Below are 12,155 nucleotides of genomic sequence, written 5' to 3'. Positions count from 1 at the left end.
CCGTGAGCCCGTGAAGGCGCTCAGAACCGAAGCACAGCTACAGATGTGTGGGCGTGATGGACGCACCGCTCGCAGCCATTCCCGCTCCGCAGGTTGAAGAAGCCGGGCATGCAGGCGCTGCAGTCGCGTTCGGCCACGTTGGGGAGGCACTCGCACTGACCCGTGCCCTGAGAGCAGCTGGTCTGCTGGTTCCTGGTGCCGAGCGGCGAGCAGGCGCAGGCTGGGGACAAATCAGAGATCACACTGTTTCCTCGCTGCGCTCGCAATTCAAACATCACGGGAAGGATTTCGGTTTTGGACTCCTCTTACGTTTGCACTTGTCGGCAGGCTCGGGGGCCAGCGCGTTGCCATAGAAACCCTCTTTGCAGCGGTCGCAGAAGAAGCCGTCGGTGTTGTAGATGCATTTGAGGCACTCTCCGTTCTCGCGGTTGCAGTTTCCGACGGCGTTGGGGTCGATGTTGCCGCTGCACTTGCAGCTCCGACACGTTCGGACTACGCCGCCGTTCTGACCCAGAGGGTCGCCGAAGAATCCATCATCGCACAGCTCGCAGCGCTTACCTGCACACAGGTGAGGTCACGTGATTGGCACACGTAACAGTTAATCAAGGAAACCTATTTTTAATCACTTCATGAAACCTACAGGGCACCGGGGACACGCCCGACACCGGCACAGCATGGAAGAACAACACACCTCACACTGGACTAATGGCGGACAGTTTAGCATCTGGTACCTGTAGTCCCAGTGGGGCAGTTGGTGCACACCACCTCTCTGGTTCTGGGAACGACAGCGCAGGTGGCTCCGGGCGGGCAGGGACATGGCTGACAGTCACCTGGCGTTCCCTGGGTGGCGTCGCCATAAAAACTGTCCTGGCAGCGCTCGCAGCTCAGACCGGCCGTGTTGTCCTGACAGTCGCACGCTCCTGGGTGGAGGACAGAAAAAGCAGCCCTGAGTATTAACGAACCCATCACTCAGCCCTCTGTGACGCGCTGACACCACCCTCACCTGTGTTGGTGTTGCAGGTCTCGCTGTGGCCGTTACAGTTGCACGGCTCGCAGGAGCTGAAGGGTCCGAGCTCCGGCTGGGCGCGGCGGTATCCAACCGTGCACTGCTCACAGTGCTGACCCTGGTAACCTTGAGGACACGTGCACTGCTCCACCCAGCGGGCCGGGACACCTGGTCCCCGCCTTGCTGTCACCAAGGAGACATCATCCAGGTAACCAGCACCTGGAGGGTGTGAGTGATTAGTGAACAATAGTAGACGATAAGAGTGTGTGTGTGTGTGTGTGTGTGTGTGTGTGTGTGTGTGTGTGTGTGTGCATGCGTGTGCACGCTGCATACTCCTGTCGCTGTAGGTGCCGCGGATCTTGATGGCCGTCAGGTTGTGGAGAAGTTTGTAGAATTCGGCGTGGCTGATGGTCGGCCTCCAGGGGTAATCTGTGCTGTCGTGGAGCCTGAACCAAATTTAATCCAGACCAAAGACAAAAGCATTGAAAAGGAAAATCAGATTATCAAATAATCTACAGGGTTTAAATCAGCTGACATCATCAGCAGATTCTGAAACAAATCCTGAGAATCATACAAATATCACAGCTTCATCCAGATTATTTGCAAAACAAGGAGGACAAAACAGATTACCACCAAACCTCTAACTTAATCCAGATTAAGAGAGTATTAGTGGAGTTTAATAGTAATCACCCCGCGTTCACAATTCAACTAATCATTTTAAATCTTATGACCAAAATATTTTCAATTTAATCCAGATTAAATGACTATGAAGAAATTAACAGCAAATAATCTGTGTCAGCAAAACATGTCAGGGACTGCAACCAGACAGTCCAGATTAAATCAATCTATGTGAACAGGTTGTAAATAAAAACTGCATGATTATGTTCAGATTATGAGTTTAATTTACACCCAAAACTCCAGATTAACGCTGAGAGCAAACGTACTGGTGCAGATTATCTGCTCCAGTTTGCTGGATTAAATACTGGTTTTCACTGGGAAAACAACACACGGCGCCTCACCTGAACACATATGTCTGCGTGTTCTCATTGGGGTAGGAGTTGCCCTGGGCGATGAGGGGGACGGCCACCCGCAGGTTCGCCCCCTCTAGCACCAGATCCTCGGCCGACAGACGGCTGTCCCGCCGGTCCACTCGGAAGTTCAGGGTCAGGTTCTGCCCATAACTCAAAACCTGGTTCCCCAAAAACTTCTCTGTGACACAGAAACGAGTCAGAGTCACCGACCAATCAGCAGCAGCGTCACACAGGGACAAAAACAAATCCATGTTTTGTTTCTTGCCTCTGAGGTGGGGCCTCCACCTGTGTGTGGACTCCTGGGTCTGCACCCAGAACGCCCACCGGATAATCCACAGACGACTTCTACAGAGTCAGAAACGACCAAACCGCCAAAATAGGCCACCCCCCTCCTCCTCTGCTGGTGTGTGTGTGTGTGTGTGTGTGTGTGTGTGTGTGTGTGTGTGTGTGTGTGTACCTGGTGCCACAAAGTAAATGGGGAAGTAGTCCTCTGAGATGAGGAAGATTTCCTGTCCGCTGGATGACCACTGCACCTGGCCCCTGGCTCCATCACGCTCCTGACCAGTCCACTGCTCATCATCTAACACACACACACACACACACACACATTAGCGCATGTACAGTGGAGTTAGAGTGGGGTCATCTCTGTCCTGAGTGGGGCTTGCAGGCAGTGTTACCTCTGCTAAAGTCAGATTTGATGGCGTGGACGCTGAAGCCGTCGGCGCTGTCGCACACGGACGAGTGCTGGAAGCAGAAGCATGGCGTGCAGCCCTGAGGGTTGTTCTCATCCAGGTTAAAGTAACCCAGCTTACACCTGAGGGGCACAAGCAGCAAGAACACATCTGTGACGTGCTGCTGCACGAACTGCACTTTCACTCGCTGCATGTTAACGGAACGTGTGTGGGCGGGGCTGTGGGCGGGCCCCACCCTGTGTGGGCGGGACTGTGCGTCACCTGTCGCAGCTGAAGCCCTCCACGTTGTCTTTGCAGCGACACTGACCCGTGTTCACGTCACACTCCTGCGTGCTGCCTGAGGGCGAGCAAGAGCACTGCCTGATGGGGGAGAGAGAGAGTCAGACTCATCAGGTTTTTTGTTTGTTTGTTTTCTCTTTCTTTTGTTGTTGTTTATTTGTCTGTTTTGTTAGCTTGGAGAAAAAAGGGGCATAAGTTCTATCAATCTGTAACAACCATGATACTTCCTAATAAAAGATGTTTGAAACAGTTCAGTCAGCAGGGGGCGCTCACAGCTCAGTGGTCATTCTCCAGCAGCCAACACCACTTCAGCTCATGTAATCGTGACCCTTGACCTGACCCTGTTTCCTCCTGGGTCAAAGTTCAAGTTCTTCTTCACTGAAACGGGGTTTAACACTCCTGACGTGGGAGAACGTCTCCTCTTTGGACGGTTCAGTTTGTCTCTGAGACGTCCGGCTTCTCTCTAACAAGCTGGCGCCGTGCAGCTGACAGCTCCGCTCAGCAGAGTCGTATCTGACCCACACAGGAACGCCACGGCTCCGTCACCTCCGGCTGGACTGCCGGAGCTCTGTGGACGCCCGGCTGCTGGACTTCAGAGAAAAAGCATGTCAGCTCAGAGGACGGATCAGCTCGGCCTCTCACCTGAAACCCAAAGGTGGCCGGGCTCTCTGTTACTGCCCCCCACATAAAACCAAACACAGGACAATTTAAATCTGTCTTCAGTCCTGATTTATGTCCAGTTTTCTTCTGCTCCGACTTTATTGTTCCAATTTTTTATACATGATTTCATTTTTTAAATGTTTCTCACGTGGGGCAGCTCGGTGTCGCGACCCTGAAGAGGATGAGTGGAAGAGCATGGACGGATTTTTCACATCATTGTGATTTCTGCTGTTTTTCAGTCGAGTCGTGCTGCTGATGTGTTTTCTGCTGTTTCTGGAGACCTGGAATGTAAATGCGCCTGAACTGGGAAACCTCCTGCTCTTTCAAACCTGCTGCAGAAGGAAACGTGACTTCCTGACCGGCTGACGTCAGTCACCAAACAAGCTGGAAAACCAGCGAGTGACAGAGATACTCAAAGTGTTTGCTGTGAGAGAGCCGTGCACCCAGCAGGAGGTCAACCTGAGCTGATGACCTCTGCCGGGCCACGCTCGCGTGTCTGAGCTCAGCTGATGTTTGGGGTTAGCGGCGTACCTGCAGCCGGCCTCCGTCAGGCTGTGGTGTCCCGGCTGGCAGCGGTCGCACTTCTCTCCGGTCACTCCGGGTTTACACGCACACATGCCGCGGTCATCACACTGAGGGGACACAGAGCCTGCGCGCGCGCGCACACACACACACACACACACACACACACACACACACACACACACACACACACACGTTAACCTCCAACCACATGCAAACAATCAGCTGCATTAATGAGCCGTCGCAGTGCAGAGCGGGTGGAGCAGCTGGCTCACATTAGGCGGTGGTTTCCTGCTGCGCTCCGTTAAAAACTGCTGAAAACCACAAAGTCCATGCCTGCGGTTTCACATGTTTTCACTCAAACATTTACAAAATCACCAAAACTGATCTTTAAACCTTTTCTGCAATTTGTGTTTCGATTCTCTGCAAACGACTCGACAGATTTCCTGAAAAATCACAACAGAGACGTCCGACAAACTGACACCAGAGAGAAAAACTGCTGCAAGGAGTCGACAGAATGTCAAGACGGGTGACAAAGAGCAAACAAGTGATTTCAACATGCTGCAAAAACATCCAGAAGCATCACGAACACAAACATTTACCACATAAACACAAACAAAGGCCAAAAAAAGATCAAATAGAGAAAATAATCAGCAAACACTCGAAACAACGCGAGAACAAACGATCACACTCACACACACACACACACACACACACACACACACACACACTCACACACACACGTCTGACTGTTGTGTTCAAGTGGAAATGTAAACGTGAGCACATCACTGTTCATTCATGGTGTGTTCAAATGTCCGTGGGAAAGGCCACTCTCTCTCTCACACACACACACACACACACACACACACACACACACACACACACACACACACTCTCCAGTGTGCACCACTCACCGACGGGGTTGCAGAGGCAGGGCAGGCAGCGGCTGGCGCCCGGGTCTCTGTAGTAGTTGTCGAGGCAACGCTCGCAGTTGGGGCCGTCCGTGTTGTCGGCGCAGTTCCTGCAGTGGCCGCCGTGACCGGTGGCCCGGTACAGCTCGGCGTCGAAGAAACACTCGGCACTCTTCCCGCTACACTCGCAGGCTGAGAGATGGAGAGTTTCACAATAAAAGACCCGAAACAGGTAACAGTGAAAAAGTTGAAGATGCACCAAAATCTCTCGTGACGCAGTGAAATCATCGGTGACGGGGCAAACGTGCGGCGGCAGACTTACGCAGACACTCGTTGGGGCTGTCGGCCGTCGCTCTCCTCCAGGGCCGGTCGTTGAAGAACGGTTGGCACTCTTGGCAGTCGTCGCCGGCGGTGTTGTGTTTACAGTTACACACCAGCCGTCCTCCATCGTTCCTCGCGCACTCGCTGGCGTGGCCGTTACACTTACACCTGGAAGTAGAGAAGCACACCTGTCACACCTGGACCAGGTTGCTGCTAACGCTCACACACCGTCATTAAAGCTCAACTCTTTGTTCAGTTTACTGTCGTCATTGTTTTCGCTCCCGATGAGGTTTTTCCGCTCTGCAGCTCCGAGCAAAGGTTTTCTCAAACCTCCCGAGGGAGCGCAGCCACCCGCCTCAGCAGGACGGGACTTGCTCAGCAGCCACCTTTGGCTATGGTCTCAGGTGTCTCTTGGCAGCGAGCTGTTGGAAAAACTGACAGTGGGAAGGAAGAGAGGCCTGGGTTCGTGCTCCGAGCTGTTAAAGCTGCACCGCCTCGGGCTTACAGCACTGAGTCAGTGTGCAGCGGGTTTAATACTGTAAACGTGCAGACTTCAGCATGCAGCCTGAGCCCTTCTGGAGCTCACGGCACAGAACGAAGGAGCGATAAAGCAGCGCACAGATAAACAGTCAGCGCGACTCACGAGCAGCGCTGAGGAATGTGTCGGAGATACGCCGCCATCTAGTGACGCACAGAACCTCCGTGGGACAACACGTCCTTTATTCTCCTGCGGTGAGTGCGAAGGCTTCAGTGAGATGTCCCCACAATCACTCCTCAAGAGCAGAAGGAGGCAGTCTGCGGCCGTTAGTGGGACAGAGCCACACACTTTTGTGCAAAAGTCTCGAGTCCTTTCTTTATGTGCTGCTTCAAAGGAGCCAGACTTTACTGAGGTGCTCTCGAGTTCGGGATTTCTGAAGCTCTTTCAAAGTTTTTCTTTGGACCACCGAGCAAAGAACCAGTTTTAAGCTCTTTGTTTCCATCGGCCCGTCGCAAAAACATCGTCTGCTCCCATTTCTTTAGTTCAAATGAAAAATGTTAGAAATAACAGTTTGACAACCAAGTATTTTTACACCAACGAGGTGATTCTCAGAGCTGAAAGCCTGGCTCACCTCGGCGCAGAGAAAGGACACCTGTACGCATCACTCCGCGAGGCTCCTGCCTACGATAGCCGTAATGCTCCGATTGATTGTAAGTGCGCCGTATTTTCCAAGAAACACGGTAATAACGACGGCCCGCTCGCATGCGCTACCAAAAATAGTGCTTTGTTGTGTATCTGAGGGACGAAAGCCAAACCAGTTCCACACCACTGAAGCTGCAGCATTTTTACAAACCAGTTCTGGTTCAATCGTGGCTCAAGAGTTGGGAGTTTGCCTTGTAATCGGAAGGTTGCCAGTTCGAGCCCCGGCTCCGACAGTCTCGGTCGTTGTGTCCTTGGGCGAGACGCTTCACCCGTAGCCTGCTGGTGGTGGTCAGAGGGCCCGGTGGCGCCAGTGTCCGGCAGCCTCGCCTCTGTCAGTGCGCCCCAGGGTGGCTGTGGCTAAATGTAGCTGCCGTTTCATTTCATTCATCCGTTTCATTCAACGATCTGCTTTCGCCCTTCTCATTCTCCGTCGCCGCCATGTGCGTATGAAAACACTGCACATGCGTGTTTTACCCATATTCTATCGCCATATTTCATTTTCTTATCGTTGCCCAACATTATACCGGTATCACCGTGAACGGTTTGATATGGCCCAGCCCCAGCATGCACACTATAGAAGACCTGGACTGATCAGTGGAACCGTTCTGATGGGAAATCTGATAAATCTAGATTTGGTTCAGGGAGGAGGTCGGGACAGAGGTCCTTCTGTGCAACAAGGTGGAGGCTCCATCGTGGTTGGAGCAGATTTCAGCTGGTGGGATCAGCCTGACGGAGAAGAGCTCCGAACGATACGTAACGAAAGCAGAGCTCACGCTGTGCTGAAGGAGGTCACACCAAAGATTCACTCACGAGCCCGTTAAACTCCGTTTTTGGATTAAAAGCTGTATTTTCACGTTTGCACACAATTCAATAAATCGCTGCGCCCGCTTCACAGCAAACTATAAAGATCATCGTCTCCGTGGCTGTGTCCTGGGTTTACACAGGATCAGAAACCTTCCTGGTTACACATAATTCACAAGACCTCAAAAACAGAAAGATTGTTGGAGGTTCAGTCGAACCCGAGCAGGCACGGAGGGAGAAGCATGAAAGAAATCCTGAACATCACACATGTTAAGCTGGATTTAAACCCTTTGCTCCCTCCCGGCCAAAACGTGAGCAAACGGGAAAAACTCCAGGTGATCTTCTGTCCAATGAGCAGCGAGCTGCTGCTTTCAGAAAGTCTCTACCTGCTTCAAGCTGCTGCACGAGTTCAAGGAGTTCAAAGGAGCGTTCATGAGCTGTGTGTTTGCATGAATGAGTCACTGGCAGAATTGCACAATGAAAAGTGTTGATATAATAAAGTGCAGATAAATCTGCCCACAGAGCTGCCAGCTGAGCACGCTCAGGTAGATCCAGGTGAAGGTGCAGAAGGTGTCTCCTCCTGGGACAAGTAAAGGTTAAATCCTCCAGGTGCTCGGCTCGGGAATCGCCCCTTTTCTTCCATCCGTCACGGCTGTCGGACCGCCTCATTCCGGTTTCCCTATAATCTGGCCCTGCCGGCTAGGAATTTCAGGAATGCTGGCGGTGTAAGGGAAATGTGCTCCACATTCAAACAGATTATGGCTGCAGAGTCGTGCTCCGTGCAACACTCGAGTAATGCCTGTCGAAAACGAATTCTAGTGTGGATCCTGCGCCGGTCACAAGGAAGCGGACCACACAGTGACACGGCGGGACCTGACCGCAGAGCAGAGCTCCGCCGGAGGACTCGACTGAAAAACAGGACCTGCAGTGAATCTGAGGCTTTACCTTCCTCCCACCGCGAAGTCAGAGATGGCGTAGTAGTAGGACTTGAGGACCTTGGGGTCATTGAAGACCTCGTCTCCGAATGTGTTGAGCCGGTTCAGGGTCACTCTGATGTCGGTGGCCGTCACCCAATCCTGCAACAGACACAACATGGATGCTGCGTTAGACACACGAGGGCAAACAGAGGAGCATCACCTGCCAACGGAGCATGCTCATACACCTGACCATGCTCTGATGTCCTGATTGGCTGGAAATAATTTATGTCTTTATGATCCAACTACTAAAGAAATATTTAAAACTATTTGGTTTTTCTCCCGTTTATCCAAACAGCTGGAACGATGTCACTGCTGGATGAGCCTCAGCATGTTTGTGCCGATTCTGCCCCAAGAGTGATTTAAGATCACACTGAAGAGAGCATGACTACCTCACCCAGTAATCTGATTACTTTAATTAAACTCAAAGCAAATGCAGGCGTGTGAAACATCCTGGTTTTTGTACTCTGCAAACAGAGAAGTGGTTTCAGTTCCAGCTGTGGGAAAAACAGTGACGCAGACACCAGCAGGCCCTCACACTGTGACATTTCCACAGAAATGAATTTATTTTCTTGGCCTTACGATACAAGATCCAGATGGAGGGAATTACTCAGGACACCTGTTGTGTTTCAGAGGATAAAGAAAGTTACTCAACATCCCGCCTCGTGGGAAAGCCAGCGATAGCTCCGTTCAGCAGGAAGCTCGTCAGGCCCGAAGCTGAAGACGAAGCTGAAGACGAAGCGACGGCTCGAGGGGAAAGTGGAGCTGAATATAAGCGAGCTGGCCCGCTGTCAGACCTGCTCCATGTTTGTCCGCCCACTCAGAAAAACTGTGACTTCGCGCATGCCTGTTAAATCCTCGGACAAGTGCTGGGAATGTGGAACAGCCTGCGACTCACAGGCTCGGAAACAGGAAGTTTACCTGTCCTGAGGTAATCCTGTGAAGACCCTCACAGGAAACAAGCAGAGCATAAAGCCTTGAAAGCACCGAGCACGACGGTTAAATGTTGATGTAACCGTGTCACACATGTAGCCTGGTAACACAGCCGACCGGCACTGAAACAACTTCCTGGGTTCATTCCCAACATGAGCAACACAAATAATCTGCTCTGAACACGACAGCCGGTTCCTGAAACATGAAGCTGTGCTTTCTTGTTATAGAGGCTACTCCATGACCAGGAGCTCCACAGACTCAGCGTGCCGGCCTCCACCACTCTTGGTTTTTAGAGCCAGATTTCTCCTTCACTGGCTGCCTGTTAAATCCAGAAATCCTGCTCCTCATCTACAAGGTCTTAAATAATCAGGCCACTCTTCTGTGGACCAGGTGACCCTGAATCCTCCCTTAGTTATGCTGCAATAGACGTAGGCTGCTGGAGGATTCCCATGATGCACTGGGTGTTTCTTCTTCACTCACTATGTATTAACAGACCTCTCTGCATTGAATCATATCTGTTATTAACCTCTGTCTCTCTTCCACAGCATGTCTTTATCCTGTCTTCCTTCTCTCACCCCAACCAATCACAGCAGATGGCCCCGCCCCTCCCTGAGCCTGGTTCTGTTGGAGGTTTCTTCCTGTTAAAAGGGAGTTTTTCCTTCCCACTGTCACCAAAATCCTGCTCACAGGGGGTCATATGATTCATATCATATCATTTTCTCTGTATGTATTATTGTAGGGTCGACCTTATAATATAAAGCACATTGAGGACGGTTGTTGTGATTTTGCGCTGTATAAATAAAACTGAATCTAAATAAATTGAATAGAGGCCACGCCCCTAATGCAAACTAATCTAGGCGAGTTATAAAGGAATGCTGGAGCCTCCAGTGGACGCTACAGGAACTGCAGGTTTCTCACTTCCATGATGGCGTCCTGAGACCAAAGGCTGCTCTTTGAGGAAATGCTGGCCAATGAAGTCACAGCTATACTGCGTTTCCTCCTTTCAAACCCTCCACATGTGCATTACTAAGTTGGTCCCACAGTCCACCTTTATCCAGACACAAAACTTCTAAGATGCTCAGAGAAAGACGGCATTTATGCAGAATTAGCTGCCACGTAACTCTGTTACACTCTGATGTGATCGGTGGAGCGATATCAGCCGATTAGGAAGCTGTAAACTCATTTAAACGCTGATAAAACAACCAGTTCATTTTTTTATTGGTAATATTTTCAGTGTAACCTTTGACTATGTTTCAGTTCAGGCAGTCTGCCCCATCACATGACCCATCCCAGTTTGGAAAAGCGATCAGCCGAAGCCTTCTGGAAAAGCATTTTCACGGCTCGTCATTTCCTCCCTTGCTTCCTTCGAGCCTCGTACTTCCTCTCCGTGTAAATGAACAGATTTAGCTCTGCAGCTCAGCTCTAAACTTCCTTATTTGTCCCGCTGGCATCGAGCTATTTATACCAAAGCCAGGATCTTTTTGGAGGCGGCGGCCTGCCGGAGGCGTCAGACGGCTGTTTGTCGCTCTGTGACATTCCTGCTGTCTGTCATCTCTGAGCGGGAAATAACCAGCAGCTGAGAGCGTCCACCTCAACGGGCAGACGATCAACCATCACGCCGTTAAATACAGCCGAGAGCTGCTGGCACAAGTGTTTACAGGCCCGACTTTTCACCTCTAACTGTTTCTGAGTGAGCCGCAGAGAAATGCAACATCCCTGATTCACCCCTGCTGGACCATCCTCACCGAGGACTGTGGCCTTAGACATCCACGGGATCTTTATTACATTTAGATCGATTGTTTTATTCTTTCCTGTCAGACTCACGTCTGCAGCTGCTGAACTATAACCCATCTGCTGACCAACGACACCACATTTACTCCACTTTGTGCTTCCACGACAAAAATCAGCCTTAAATGTCGCGACCGTTACATGAAAGTTAGCTAACATGTTAAAGTGGCTGATGGAGATGTCACGCTCCGGGTTTCTTTTCCTACGGTGGCCCCGAGGCGGGAAACTCCTTCAAAAAACAGAAAACACAACATTTTGGAAAAGATAACGAGACATGGCAGATGCAGGAAAAGGACAGGAACAGTTTTTTATTTTTGAAATGAAGTGAACCAGACTTCCTGTTAGCTTGCTGATGTCATTTCCTGTCTGAGCTGTGTCCTTCGTTTCAAACAGACTGAGCTCAAAGGGTCTGAGCGCTCTGCTCGTTTACGGCATCGTGTTGGAATCGACGTCTTTGGGTTTTTAACCGATGTTTGGCTGAAACGAGCCAGCAGAGGGCGCCACCTCCAGTTACAGGCGCAGTGACAGTCTGTTCCCACGCTTTTAGGTGTGCGCTACAACCGGAGCTACAACTGCTAATGTTGCGTAACGTGGCCCCAGCAGGCTCACTGTTCCTGAGTTACACATTCTGGAAACACCCGGGGAGACACAGGTACGTCTGCAGCTGACGTCGGTCGGCTAACGGAGACGAGTCGGATCTTTCGTCCCGGACGCTCACAGCGCATCTGGACAAAATCCCAGCAGCACTTTCAGGACATCTCTGGGAATTTCCCCCTCTTGGACTCGAGGAAGAACGGATTAAGATTTCAATCCGTGGAGCAGTTTTAATGTGGAAGACTTGACACACTGCAGACTAAACAGCTGAAGCTGGACGTTTATTCCACCTCTAAAATAATCACTGGCTGCGTCTCTGCTCGCTCTCGTTCGCCTCCTGACAGGCTGTTTGTTTCCAGGCTGAATGTTTGTGATTCCCGGAGGACTTCCTAAAACCAAGCAGCATTCTTCCTTCAAGAAAACACATCCCGGGCGAGGCCTCCACACTGGCACGGAGCTGCAG

General features: G+C 51.1%; 1 protein-coding gene across 1 annotated transcript in view; it reads right to left on the bottom strand.

The window, feature by feature from the left end:
- The window catches only part of lamc1 (laminin, gamma 1), a 47,491-nt gene that overhangs the window by 7,745 nt on the left and 27,591 nt on the right, over positions 1-12,155 (bottom strand). Inside the window, exons 3-15 of the mRNA XM_085254119.1 lie at positions 8,349-8,479; positions 5,424-5,590; positions 5,105-5,293; positions 4,200-4,317; positions 2,991-3,089; positions 2,715-2,851; positions 2,495-2,617; positions 2,026-2,215; positions 1,340-1,452; positions 1,004-1,225; positions 732-920; positions 310-558; positions 67-220 (exon numbers count right to left, since the gene is read on the bottom strand). Coding sequence (XP_085110245.1) covers positions 67-220; positions 310-558; positions 732-920; positions 1,004-1,225; positions 1,340-1,452; positions 2,026-2,215; positions 2,495-2,617; positions 2,715-2,851; positions 2,991-3,089; positions 4,200-4,317; positions 5,105-5,293; positions 5,424-5,590; positions 8,349-8,479 — 2,081 coding nt within the window. The remainder of the gene's footprint in view (positions 1-66; positions 221-309; positions 559-731; positions 921-1,003; positions 1,226-1,339; positions 1,453-2,025; positions 2,216-2,494; positions 2,618-2,714; positions 2,852-2,990; positions 3,090-4,199; positions 4,318-5,104; positions 5,294-5,423; positions 5,591-8,348; positions 8,480-12,155) is intronic.

This window comes from Mchenga conophoros, linkage group LG18, assembly GCF_057382185.1.
Source record: "Mchenga conophoros isolate Kocher_MC1m ecotype Shallow Benthic linkage group LG18, M_conophoros_male_GT1.1, whole genome shotgun sequence".
NCBI classification, from domain to species: domain Eukaryota; kingdom Metazoa; phylum Chordata; class Actinopteri; order Cichliformes; family Cichlidae; genus Mchenga; species Mchenga conophoros.
This window is presented reverse-complemented; position numbering and strand designations above follow the sequence as displayed.